A 12,903-nucleotide genomic window follows, 5' to 3' on the forward strand; every position below is an offset into this window, starting at 1 on the left:
TGTATTAATATGAACTTGTCTGAATGTAAACGACTTAGATGCTTATGTAAAGTTATTGTGCTGCTAAAATTAAAGTTTAACTTGTTTTTTGAGTCCTTTCCACTTCTCTGTCCCACGGTCGCCTATGATGTGAGAATTGTATCATTTACTTCCCGTACTCTGTAGGGGTTTTTTTTGGTAGCTGGCAGGAGATTGGTTATTTTACCTCTTCTTTATGTTTTAAAGGAGTGGAAAATGTTAGATAGACTGTCTTCTTCATATACAGATGTTATAAAATTTTATGAAATCAAACTCAGAACTAAGAGTTGATCTCTAAATGTCAAGGATATTTATAATCCTTAGAGGGCTAACATTTTCATAGAAAAATCCCTTTACGTTACTGTGGAGACAAAGAAATCAAGATGAATCAAGAAATGCTGTCAGTCACCAGGAAAGGAAAATACCAAAATCTCCATGTGTAAAAACACCTCAGAATAGACAGCAAAGATGTTTATCAAGACTAGACCTTCTTAATATTATTTAAGGTTTATAATTTTTTTTTGAAAATTGACAGAAAGAAAATACCTCTGCTCTTGAAAGAAATGGTTTAATGACATCTCATTATTACTGTGTGATTGCAGCTTGATTTCTGGCATTACGTTTTGAAGATCATGAGTTTTCTCCAAGTATACACTTACCTCTAAAACTAAGAAACCATAACTGAACCAATTGCCATGAAGTCGATTCCAACTCATGGTGACCCATTGTGTTTCAGAGGTTTTCAATAGCTGTGATCTTTTGGAAGGCACCTCTGGGTGCATTTAAACCAACCTTTTGGCTAACAGCCGAGTGCTTATCCATTTGCACCACCCAAGCCTTGGTCTATTCTGTGCTATACTAACACTTTAAATTCCACTAAATCATCACGTTATAATGAATAAACTGCGGGAGTTTTCCATGAGAGCTGAAAACTATGGTGCCCCAATCATGCTAAACAACAATCCCTATAACTCCTTTACCATGTGATAGCAATTGGAGAGTTCTCTGTCTGCAAATTGTAATGATGGGTGTACTAGAATGACCAACTCTGCCCCAGGACAGACTTAATCACTTCATATTAGTAAAGGAAAGGAACTGTCACAATGTCTGGCTAATAAAATGAGTTCAGGTAGAGAACCATCAATTACTAATAGTTTTCTCCTATTATTAATTTTTACTGGTGTCTATTTCAAAAGGTATAGATAGCACGGGCATGAATGAGCAGATATAACTTCTGCCTCTCTCTCATTTCTTACTGATCACTCCTTCAGATCACTTTGTACTTCTGTCTTCAGTTCCTCCTCAAAAGCACAAAGCTCCTCCCAGCTCTGAGCTTTCAGATCCATGATTCCTTTTGTCTGCGGTAAATGTCAAGAGCTTCAATCTCAGGTTGCCTTGTGATATGCTTTCATGGTGGTACATTTCCTTCATAATAGTTATAGTGACTAATTTGCCTAACTCTTCATTTAAGTTCTGTCTTCTCTAATATACTGTAAGCAACACGAGAGTAGGGATTTTGCCTATTCACCATTGTATCCTTAATACTATTCACAGTGCTTGGCACCTGGTGGCTCAGTAGATATATGCTGAATAAGGATTTATGAACTAGACTGCAAACTCTTTGAGTTGTTGCTCACGTTTTTATCCTTTACTAGGACTAGTGGCTAATGTTTTGTACCTATGGGGGCAACTAATGTGTGTTGAACTTTTGAATTAATTTAAAAATAGAATTGTTTACCGCAATAAATTGAGTATTGTCCATATGGGATTGTGAAGAAATCCAACCCTAAATGAAAGGATAACTTTAACGAGAGCATAGTTAAGTTTGACCTAGTGATTATTTGATCAATATAAGGAGGGTGATTCTTGGTTTCCTGTTACATACGTATATTAGAACAGGACCAGAAACTCTTGGATGGCCAATTTTAGACTGCTTTACTATAGATCACTCAGAAATGCATCTTGTAGAAAGTAATGAGCTCTTAGAGTATAATTTAATGTTCGGTTATTCACTGCTATAATTTGGAGTGTGTAATGCAATTTCAAAATTCCTACAATGTGTCAGTTTTATTTCTCCTTCTGTTCGTTCTGTTGGCCACTGAAGTATTGCTGATTGGTTTTCTGATATTTAAATGAGAAGCAAGAAGCAGGGTACTTTCAGTTAATATTTTAATTACTTCTTTTTTTCTTTTTATTTAACAGCTTAAGCTTACCACCTCAAAAGATGTCATACATGGAGATATATCAGTAAAATTCAACATCCAGGTAAGACATCACTGCTACGGTCTTCTCTTCAACAATTCAATACTAAGCTGTGATTCAAACTATACTTAGTTTGTCACAAGAGGTAATTTTTGAGAAGGCATGTTCAAACTTTTTCATATATGAATATTCCAGGAATATGCTATGTATGGAACCTTTTATCAAATTATGAAACTTAAGTTCCTAGAAAGAAATGCATTCTTGCCTCCTAAAAATGTTTGAACAAAAGGTATTATTTTGAATGATGTATTCTCTGTGGGTGACTGTTTAAACTTCATTAAAAACCAACTCACACAGGGTCACACACATTTTTGTTTTACTCTCCTTTACAAGGAAGACAAACTGGGAAATATATAAAATAGGATATTCCACCACCGAAAGGCCAATCTTAAAAAAAAAAAATCCATTCTGCAAAAACTAGTTTTATGGTTCCTCTGAACTTATGACAAGGAATATATATACAGGAACAGGGCTTCAAAATCTAAGCAATGTTCCATTGTTTGCAGTTACCTTGGATTTTAACTAGATGTACAAGTTGACTTCTGACCATGGGGAATCCTCTCCATGCATGGATTATGGAATGTTGAGGCCATGGCAGATAACCAGTTCCACAGAAGCAACTCCATGTTCTTCTGAGGAAGATCCATAGCACTGTGGAACAAGGAATATGAATGAGCGATGCCACAAGAGACTGCAGATGGGGTTACCAAAATACAACCCTCAAAAATGAACTCTGAAGGTGCAAAATCTACAAGGAAAAATAGCTTTTTAAAAAATAGGCATTTTAAAATGGCTTCAGTTACAATGTCAAAAGCAATGGAGGACATCCACTAGCCATGACATATATTTCTTAAACATTTGCCAGTCAAAAGATCTGTTGACTGCAAGCACAATATGTAGGTAAGGCATATCTTTGTTACAAAAACATTTTTTCAGCATTGCCACAATTTAAAAAAACATAACAAAACAAAAAAAAAAAACCTCGTGTCTAGAGTAGAAAATACCAAAAGGAAATATTGAAATTGTACTTAGTAATAAAATAGTTGGCCTTTAATTATTTCCAATTTAATTGTATTTGATTTAATATAAACCTCTCGACCACCCATAGTCATACACAAAACACACCAAGTTTTGAACATTTTATAATAGCCAAAGAAGGGGCTTACATACGTTTATTAATGGAACTCACTTTTGAATTAGTTTTTAATAAGTTGCTAATCCATTTTAGCCTCAATTCAGTCCCATTTCATTCCTCAATCTCTTTCCTGATGTCTAGCAGTTAGTGTTCTGTACCATGAGGAGAGTTTCCTGTGGTACTTTGGGATTTATCTGCTTTGGGCTGAAATAATTACAGTTTATAAAGTTCTCGCTTTCTTCTTCAGACCCTACTAGGATTGATAAAGGCATTTCCAGAGGCAAATGGTTCTCTTCCTCTCTCTGGTCATCCTCCTCCATCCCCTCCTCTTCCTCTATCTTCTCCTCTTCTTCCTCTTCCTCCCCCTCCTCCTCCTCGGAGTCAGCTTCTTCGACCTCTTCACCATCGGTCTCCTCTTCCTCTCCATCCTCGACCTCCTCCTCTCCATCCTCACCATCCTCTTCTTCATCCTCTCCATCCTCCTCTTCATCCTCTCCATCCTCACCCTCCACCTCTTCATCCTCCTCTTCGCTCTCCTTCCCCTCACACACTTCCTCCTCATCATCGTTTTTCTCTTCTTCCTCTTCCTCCACCTGCTGCAAGGTAGACGACTGGTTTTCCTCCTCGGAGGCAGGTCTGAACACCAGGGAAGGATTCTGCACAAAGCTGTACAAAATTTCCTGCAGCTCCGCGTCTTCCTCGCCGACGCTGGGTGGCGCGTTGTCTCCAAAGGAGGCCGCTGGGGAGGCTGGGCCGCCCGCCTGAACCTGCTGTGCCCGCAGCGCCTCCTGCTGGCGCTCCAGTTTCTCCTGCTGCCGCATGTCCTCATAGATCTGGTTCATGATGAACTGGGTGGTGTTACGCGGCGCGCGCATGCCGGGCGCCCGCCACCCATACAGGTTGACTGGCCGCAGCAGCATGCTCAGATCCACAGGCGGGCTCCTCTGGCAGGAGCGGCGAGGGTGGCGGCGTAGGCCGCGGCCTCTGCGGCCCCATCTCCTCTTCCTGCCAGAAGGCCTCGTCCAGCGGGGATTCCGGGGTCCGCACCAACAGGAGCAGCAGCAAAGGCAGAGCGGGTGCAGTCCATACACCCGGATCATTTGCACCCGACCAGGGGCCTTCCAGAATCCCGCTGGGGGCAGGTGCCAGGGTCCTCCCCACTGCCCCTGGTTGGAGTACACGGCCCAATAGGGCTCTCGGGGTGGTTGGAACCAAGGGCCCGGGCCGCGCTGTTGCTTCGGCTGTTTCCTTGGGGGCTCATATTCGGCCTTGGGGCCATAACGGTGTCGCCGCTTGTAAATCGGTGCGCCCCTGCGCCTTCGGTGACATGAAGACCAGTTGCGTAACCGGGCCGAGGATGCCCAGCCGCGGCCCAGGTTAAGAGGGTCCTCCCTTTTGTTGAGGGTCTGGGTCATGGTTCAGGGACCCCTGAAAGGTCTAAACGGTAATGTCCTAGAAGCTGTCGTCAAGTTCGGCCAGATCCGACGGTCTGGAGACTCCTGTCACCTATGTCTTTCCGCTCAGCGCAACGTGCCTGCCACTAGGATCACGTCTTTCTCTCCAGGAGGCCCCTCCTCTTTTCCGCTCTTTCGTCGCAATCTCTTGTCCTTCGCACCAGGGTTGTCTTGCCCAGGTGGGTTGAGTGGGACTGGGGCTGGGTAAGGATGGTGGGGGAGGAAAGTGTTGGTGGGCAACACGCAGTGAGACCCGCTCCCAGATCCCACACACGCCCGCCTCCGAAGAGGCGCGGGTTGGGGACTAGGGAGGCAGGGGTTACGCGTTACCTTGGGGCTCCCTCTCAAACCAGGTGCTTCACGGTGACCATCCTGGCCGGAATGAGGTGGTGCGGGGTCGCGGCAGCCTTTAAATACCGGCCAGGGGCCCCCGCGTGCCCCCGCGTGCCCACCGCGTCTTTGGTTGCCTCGGGCGACAGCCAATGGGATTCCAGGTCGTTCTCCCTATGCCTGGAGGCGGGTTCTGGCCCGGAACAAGGTGCCCCGTGAACGTTCTTACAGGGCTTGTGACGCAGGTTTTGAAGGCGGGGAAGTGGGGCCAAGGTTGGGGTTTGCACTGCTAAACTCTGCTGCCCAATTTGGCAACGCTTAAGGCAGTTTACTTGGACTCTACCACTCCTACCCTGAGGTGAGGGGATACAGAAGACGAGGGGCCTTCAGCTGAACTAAGTGTTTTGGGGAGGAGGATTTAGGTATTGAAAAATGTATATCCTACACCTTTGAGCAGCTGAGGGGATGAAAAGAAAGCTTTTAGAGTCAGAAAACTTGAGCTCCACTCCTTACCTTATGGCCCATGCCCCTCTTAACTCCTGGTAACTGCAATTCATTATATATAATGCAAGGATCTCTAACAGTTATTGCTTGTGCTTACTGTATACCTTAGGGCGGCTCATGACATGTTACCTTCACATCTGCCCTGTAATGTTATGTATCAACTTGGCTAGGCCATGGTACTCTGTATTTTGTAATTATCCTACCTTTTATGATCTGATGTAATTATCCTCCATTTTTTGAGATAATGTAATCACCTCCATAATGTGATGGGTTGTGATCAGCCAATCAGTTGTAAGGGGAGTTTCCCCTGGGGGTGTGGCCTGCACCATATATATATATATATATATATATATATATAGAGAGAGAGAGAGAGAGAGAATATATATATAATATATATATATATAATATATATATATATATACACAGACATTCTGGCAAAGCTCACTTGCTTGCTCTGGATCCTGTTTCTGACTTGTCATCATCTGACTCCAGTTCTTGGGACTAGAGCCAGCAGCCTGTCTCCTGATCTTCCGAATTTGAGATTTGCAGGCTTCCATAGCCCTGTGAGCTAGCAGCCAGCTGTCTGACCTGCCTATTCTGGGTTTGTCAGTCCCCGCGGCCACATGAGTCAGGAGAAACCTCCAGCCAACAATTGACCCATGGACTATGGAAACTTGCCAACATCCACAACAGTGTTAGCTATTTCCTTAAGATACTTCTTTCTCTCTTGCTCGCTCTCTCTCTCTCTCTCCACACACACACACACACACACACACACAGACACACACACACACACACGTGTATATATGCTTCACTGGTTTTACTTCTCTAGAGAACCCAGCCTAAGACATACAGTGTTACTACCTTTCACAGATTGCCCAAGGTTTTAGAGTTAATACCTTTCAGGCTAGGATTTAAATCAAGGCCTATTAGAACCCAGAGCCCAAATTCCTATGGACATTGCTATACCCACCCACCTTAAGCAGGACTCTTGTGATGAGTAAAGGAAATACTTATGGAAAGCACTTTGAAAACTGTAATATACCATACAAATTTCTGTTGATTAAACAAACATTATTATTACCAGTATGTATACCATGGGTTTGTACTTGAGAATACAAATATTCTGACTATGGCTTTCCTTGTATCTCTTCACTGCCCATCACACAGCACGTACACTGGGAGCCTCTGTAGTATTGTGGGTAAGAATATAAATAAGAATAAATAGGCATGGTTCAACTTTAACATACTGATTATTATCCTCGGGAGCCCTGGTGGTGTAGTAGTTAAGAGCTATAGCTGCTAACCAAAAGGTCGGCAGTTGGAATCCACCAGCTGCTCCTTGGAAACCCTATGGGACAGTTCTACTCTGTCCTATAGGGTGGCTATGAGTCAGAATTGACTCCACGGCAACAGGTTTGGTTTTCTGGTTTTGGTTATCATTCTCTGTCAGCCTCATGCTCCTTACCATAACGTGAGTATAATAATAGTACCTAGTGCATAGGTAGGAGCTCTGACAGTGCAGTGGTTAAGAATGCAGCTGCTAACTGAAAGGTCAGCAGTTCAAACCCACCAGCTGCTCCAAGGGAGAAAGATGGGGCAATCTGATTCTGTAAAGATTACAGCCTTGGAAACGCTGTGGGGGCAGTTCAACCCTGTAGGGTTGCTATGAGTTGGAATTGACTCAACAGCACACAACAACAACTACAGTGCATAGGTTTATTTTAAGGGTTTAGTAAGATAGTGCATTAAAGCACTTAGCACAGGGACACAGTAAGCACGGAACAACTGTTAACTAGCATCATTATTGTAGTAAAATATTTCAAGCATTTTAAAAGATGTAATACAGCACAAGTAAAGATGCCTAACTCTGTGACTGACACAAAAATAGGTAGGCCATCCTCTGTGTCCTTTTCTTGTCCCACTTTGTAGAAACATCAATTTAGTCCTTCCAGATTTGATCCTAGAGAAAACCATCCCAGAGTATATTCCTTTATTACTTTCCTGCAGTAGGCAGAATTGTGCAAAATGGAACACTGCCTGCTGGGAGCCTGAGCTATACAAGCTTCCATTAAATGACAGAGAAGCAAAATGTGCAAAAGCCCTGAAGTTTGCAAAGGTCATTTATTCATTCCTGGTTGAAAATTGAGAATACTATGGAGGTTCTTGGATCAGGAACTCCAACCATTGCTTTGGGACCTGTAGATTCCACAGGCTTCATTCAGTTTCATTTGCTCCGTGGTTTGCTGAAGACAAGACTGCTTGACTCAAAGTGCGTTAATGCTGACACTTATAGCCTCCAGTGTGCCGTTTTGTGATTCTAGTTGTAGAATCACACATCTGGCAGTTATCTTCCCACTGCTTTGCTTAACTCAAAATTGAATGATGATATTCTAGATGTATTTTTCTCAGGGCTTATGTGGTAGAAGATACTGCGTTTTTATGGAAAGCTTTAGAAATTACCAAGTTGCTCTAGTGGAATTTCTATCAGTTTCTTCTTTGTTTTAGAAAGATGACTAACTCATTTTACAGATAATTAAGACCACTATTTTTTGATGTCCAAATAATATTGATTTTATACACTTTTTACATGGTGAGACATACATCTTTCACATTCATTATTTCTACTAAAAAAACCATTAACTCAGTATTGTCTTTTCCATTCTTTGTCTACTTAAAAGAAGCAGCAAGTTATGATGTATAATTTTTAGCTTTTTCTATAGATGATATTAGGATGCAAATTTTTCCTGTACTGGTAAATCACCCAAGAAGATTACCACCTGCATATGTTAAACACAATATTTGATATCCAATTAAGGGATTTTTAAAAACACCTTTTTTTAATCCACACATAGGCTTTAAATCTTGCAAAATGGAATATTCTAATCGAGCATTAAAATACAACGTACTTACCATGTTGTTATATGTTGGTTTAGTTTCTGTGTACAAATTACCACAAACTTAGTGACTTAAAACAAAACACATTTATTATCTCAGAGTTTTCAGATGTCAGGGGTCCAAGAATGCTTAACTAGGTCCTCTGCTCAGGATCTCACCAAGTGTCAGTCAGATTGGGTTTTCATCTAGAGACTCAATTTGGGAAAAATCAACTCCCAAGATTATTCATATTATTGGTAAAATTCATTTCTTTCTTTGTGATTGTATGACTGAAGGCCCCACCTTTCTGCTGCTGTTGGCTGGAGACCACCTTCAGGTCTTACAGGCCACCCACAGGTGATAGAGACCACAAGTTGTTCCTTAGAGACTGCCCACAATTCCTAGTGGCTGCCCACAATTCTTTGCCACACGAGTATCCTCAACATGGCTGCTCCCTTTATCAAGTCAGCAAGGAGAATCTCCCTAGTGCATGCTAGCAAGATGGATATGTATGTGTGTGAGTGACTGCATTCATATATATGTGTATTAATATACGGTATATACATTTATATATAATGTAATCATGGGCTTGACATTTGTGATATCCCATCATCTTTACATATTTTATTGGTTACAAGTTAAGTAACAGGTCCCACCAGAAGGCATGCCCCCTGAGTCTGTTTGCCACAGATATCAAGTAAATTTGGTAAAAAATGTCCATCATATTAACTAGTTACAATTTTATTTGGGGAATTTATATCATATTGTTGGCATTTTGAAATTCCAATAAATGCTGTAATGATGACATAGAAATAGTTATGCCATGCATTTTGTTGTGTAATGGCATTGTGTTGTTAAGTTGAAAAACATACTACAATCTTGGTGTTATTTTTTGTGCATTTTTATGGCTTGAAGATAATGAATTCCAACACTAGATGGCAGTAGTAGTTCACTCAATATTCAGTCAGCAAACGTTCCTATACGAAACAAACTGAGTAGATACTTCATTTTTGTATTTTATGGAGATCACCATTTTAAAACTAATAAGGTTGTCAATATTACCCTATGTTTTAGTGCAGTGAAATTAAGTATATTAATTAGATTTTAATATGTTTTGAAATGACATTTGGAAAACAAACCTTAGCTAATTAAACTTGTGAATAAAATTTTTTGGAGAGAAGTTGATATATTTGGACAGAAAAATGGAATCTACATTTTTTACCTAATAATGTGCTATGGGATACAACGTAAAATATATATATAGAACACATGTTATACACTCTCAAAAACTTGTCTTTTTCATCCTGGAAATACACGTGTACATTAATATAAAACAAAAAAGGTAGGCATCACCTAGTGGTCAAAGAGGCTAAGTATAAGGTACTAAACCTTTCTAGCTTTTCAGAGGTAAGGTAAAGTGACTCAAAATTATCCACTGCTTTCTCTTGATAATTTGGGAAGTTGTGGGGTCAGTTTGCAAATTTGTGAGGTTTTTATGGACCTGGGAATGTTCATTTCTAAGTCCTCAAATCATATAAGCAAATTATGAAAAGAGTGTTAACTTGGTGTTGAGACTACTACAAAGATAATGTTTCTGCAAATTTAAAGAGAAGGAAGCATGTGAATTTTAAACTCATAATAGTACTGTGGAGGCGCCACTTGCTATCACTTTTTGAAAATTTTACTAATCCTATAGCAGCTTGGGGTTCTCAGAGAATTAATGCAACGTATTGTTTCATGACATTTGAAAAAAACCTGTACTCAGTCATGATTGGATAGGAATTGTGATTCATGGAAATATTTGCTTATAAATAATTTTATAAATGTAATATATCCTGAGGCAATTTTTTTTCTTGGTAAATTACCTGTAATATTTATTAAAAAAAAACAAACCTGTGTAGAAACTAAATAGGAAAAAAAAATAGATCATTTAAAATATATATTTAATCAAGGATCAGTTTTAGAACTAGAGCTTTAATTAAGAATGTAAGGTGCTGGAAATGTCACGTAAATATGATACTTTTAGAAGGATTGCTAAAATAGTGTTTTCATGTTTTCAGAATTATAGTAAGCATTTCGTCCTTCTAGAGTTTATGGAGAATTACATCTGCACAGTACCCTTGTGAGTGTTGTTATTACGTGCTGTTGAGTGGATTCCAACTCATAGTGACCCCACATACAACAGAACAAATCACTTCCTGGTCCTGCGACATCATCACAATCTTTGCTGTGCTTGAGCCCACTGTTGGAACCACTGTGGCAATCCATCCCCTTGAGGGTCTTCCTCTTTATCGGTGACACCGTACTTTACCAAGCAGGATGTCCTTGTGAGAAGGCGGTTATAATGCCTTGAAAATGTTGATTGGCTCTATAATGTTTTGTATAATGATGCCTTTCCTTTGCGCCCCAGTCTTTTATTTTATTATTTTTTTTCTACAAACAAAAGTGATTTTATAATGATGGTGAATTGACAAGGCTGTGAGAACAGACAGGCTGTCTATGCCATTTATTAGATCTGAGTTCACTAATAATGTTCCTGCTGGTAGGATCTCATTTTGACTTTCATGGACCCCTTCCGCCATAAAAATATACTTTATGACTGTGTTGCTATAAAGATGAATATAATCCAGCCTAGATTCATTATTGCATATTTTTTTATTATTATTATATTTTTAATTGTTATTTCAAAAGAAATTAAACCATTTTCATGGACCTCTAAAAATATTCTGGGCCCCAGGCACTGTGCCTACTCTGCTTAAATAAGTCAACTCTGCCTGCAAGAGTCTCATTTTACCCCCATGGCCCTAAGCTGCTTAGTCCATCTTTCTGTTGATCTTCCAGAAGCCGGGTATCTGGGGGACTACTCTGGATCCCAAAAGTGCTCCTCTATCATGGCTAGAAGGCCCATGGCCATTTGGAAGTCACCATGGCGTACAAAAAGACAATGTTGAGCTTGGCATCTCTGTCCAGTCTATATACCATTTTGTTGCATTACAAAACAGAAAAAAGGCAGGTCGGTGGTATTAGAGGCAGAACAGTGGGGTGAAACAGGACAGGATTTTGGAGTCAGTCATTAATCCAGGACAAATTATTTAAGCTCTCTCTGTGATCTGTAACTTAGAATAGTTATTACTGTCCTCAAAAGTTGTGAATTAATTTATGCACAACACTTTGGTAGAGTTCCTGGCACATAGATTGTGCCCAAGAATTGGTTTCTATTATAATTAATGTGTGTATATGTGCACTAACTTTAAAACAACATTTAGTATGCCTCAAAATCAAACTTTAGACCTACAAATGATTTTCTGACAATACCCACTGAGGTACGCTCTCTTGTATTTAACCATATTCTAGTTTATAGCAAATTGTTTACTGTAGCTGTTGATACTTTTAATTAACTTCACTTTGTGGAAAGTTGCCATAATAGCTCTATGGCCATTTTAAGAACTGCCAATTTGTCTACCAGCAGTGTTAATTATTTAACCTCATTAAAATGCATATAAAATTTGATATAGCCCTGACAAGTATTTTTTCATCATAATAATTCCCCCAGTATTTCCCACAAATGCAAGCAAAAGTAACACTAGAAGATAGTTTTGACTAAAAATATGTTTATATTATATGTTAAAATAACTGAATTTTGCTAAGTATCATTGTAACCATTGCAATTATTCTTCTTAATCTATGACAAGGAATCAAAACCATATCTTTCATTTAGTTCCACCGTTGACATATCAAAACTAGAAAAGTCAGTGACACTATCTCTTTGTCAGTCTGGAGACATAACCGGAGATTAACTGTTCCACTTTGGAAATATGATACTAAAATGACTTCATAAAACTTTACTCATGTTTTCTTATTATTACCACTGCCACCACCAACATTTTTTATGTGTTTCTGGGAACATTTAAGGGTAGAGAAGAAAGGCCATACTCTATGGTGAGTCAACATTTGCTTAATACTGCTAGGATTTGGAGATTGTGGTAGGCAGAATTTAAAATGTGAGTCCCAAAGATTCCTGTCCTCTGGTTATTCAGCTAAACACTAACATTGGTTGTTGTTGTTGTTAGGAGCCATCCAGTCGGTTCCAACTCAGACCGTATGTACAACAGAACAAAACACTGCCTGGTACTGCGCCATCCTCTCGATCATTGTTGTGTTTGAGTCCATTGTTGCCGCCACTGTGTCAATCCATCTTGTTGAGGGACTTCTTCTTTTTCACTGACCCTCTACCAGGCATGATGTCCTTCTCCAGGGACTGGTCCCTTCTGATAACATGTCCCCTTCTGATAACATGTCCAAAGTATGTGAGACAAAGTCTCA

At 40.0% G+C, this 12,903-nt stretch overlaps 1 protein-coding gene across 2 annotated transcripts; it reads right to left on the bottom strand.

Annotated features, from left to right (window-relative positions):
* Nucleotides 1-3,552: 3,552 nt before the first annotated feature.
* On the bottom strand, nucleotides 3,553-4,830 carry CCER1 (coiled-coil glutamate rich protein 1). Of its 2 annotated transcripts, XM_012557784.1 has the most exons (2): nucleotides 3,870-4,830; nucleotides 3,553-3,812 (listed from the first exon to the last, which is right to left on the bottom strand). In XM_012557784.1, exons 1-2 carry the CDS (start codon nucleotides 4,828-4,830, stop codon nucleotides 3,553-3,555), a joined length of 1,221 nt encoding a protein of 406 aa, XP_012413238.1. The 2 variants fall into 2 exon arrangements, with proteins under 2 accessions (XP_012413238.1, XP_004384253.1); XM_004384196.1 differs by having other exon boundaries at nucleotides 3,553-4,830.
* Nucleotides 4,831-12,903: the final 8,073 nt, after the last annotated feature.

Source organism: Trichechus manatus, unplaced genomic scaffold (assembly GCF_000243295.1).
Source record: "Trichechus manatus latirostris isolate Lorelei unplaced genomic scaffold, TriManLat1.0 scaffold00119, whole genome shotgun sequence".
In the NCBI taxonomy this organism is placed as follows: Eukaryota; Metazoa; Chordata; class Mammalia; order Sirenia; family Trichechidae; genus Trichechus; species Trichechus manatus.

Coding starts and splice junctions, on each gene's coding strand:
- CCER1 (XM_004384196.1), bottom strand. CDS start 4,830: ATGACCCAGACCCTCAACAAAAGGGAGGACCCTCTTAACCTGGGCCGC.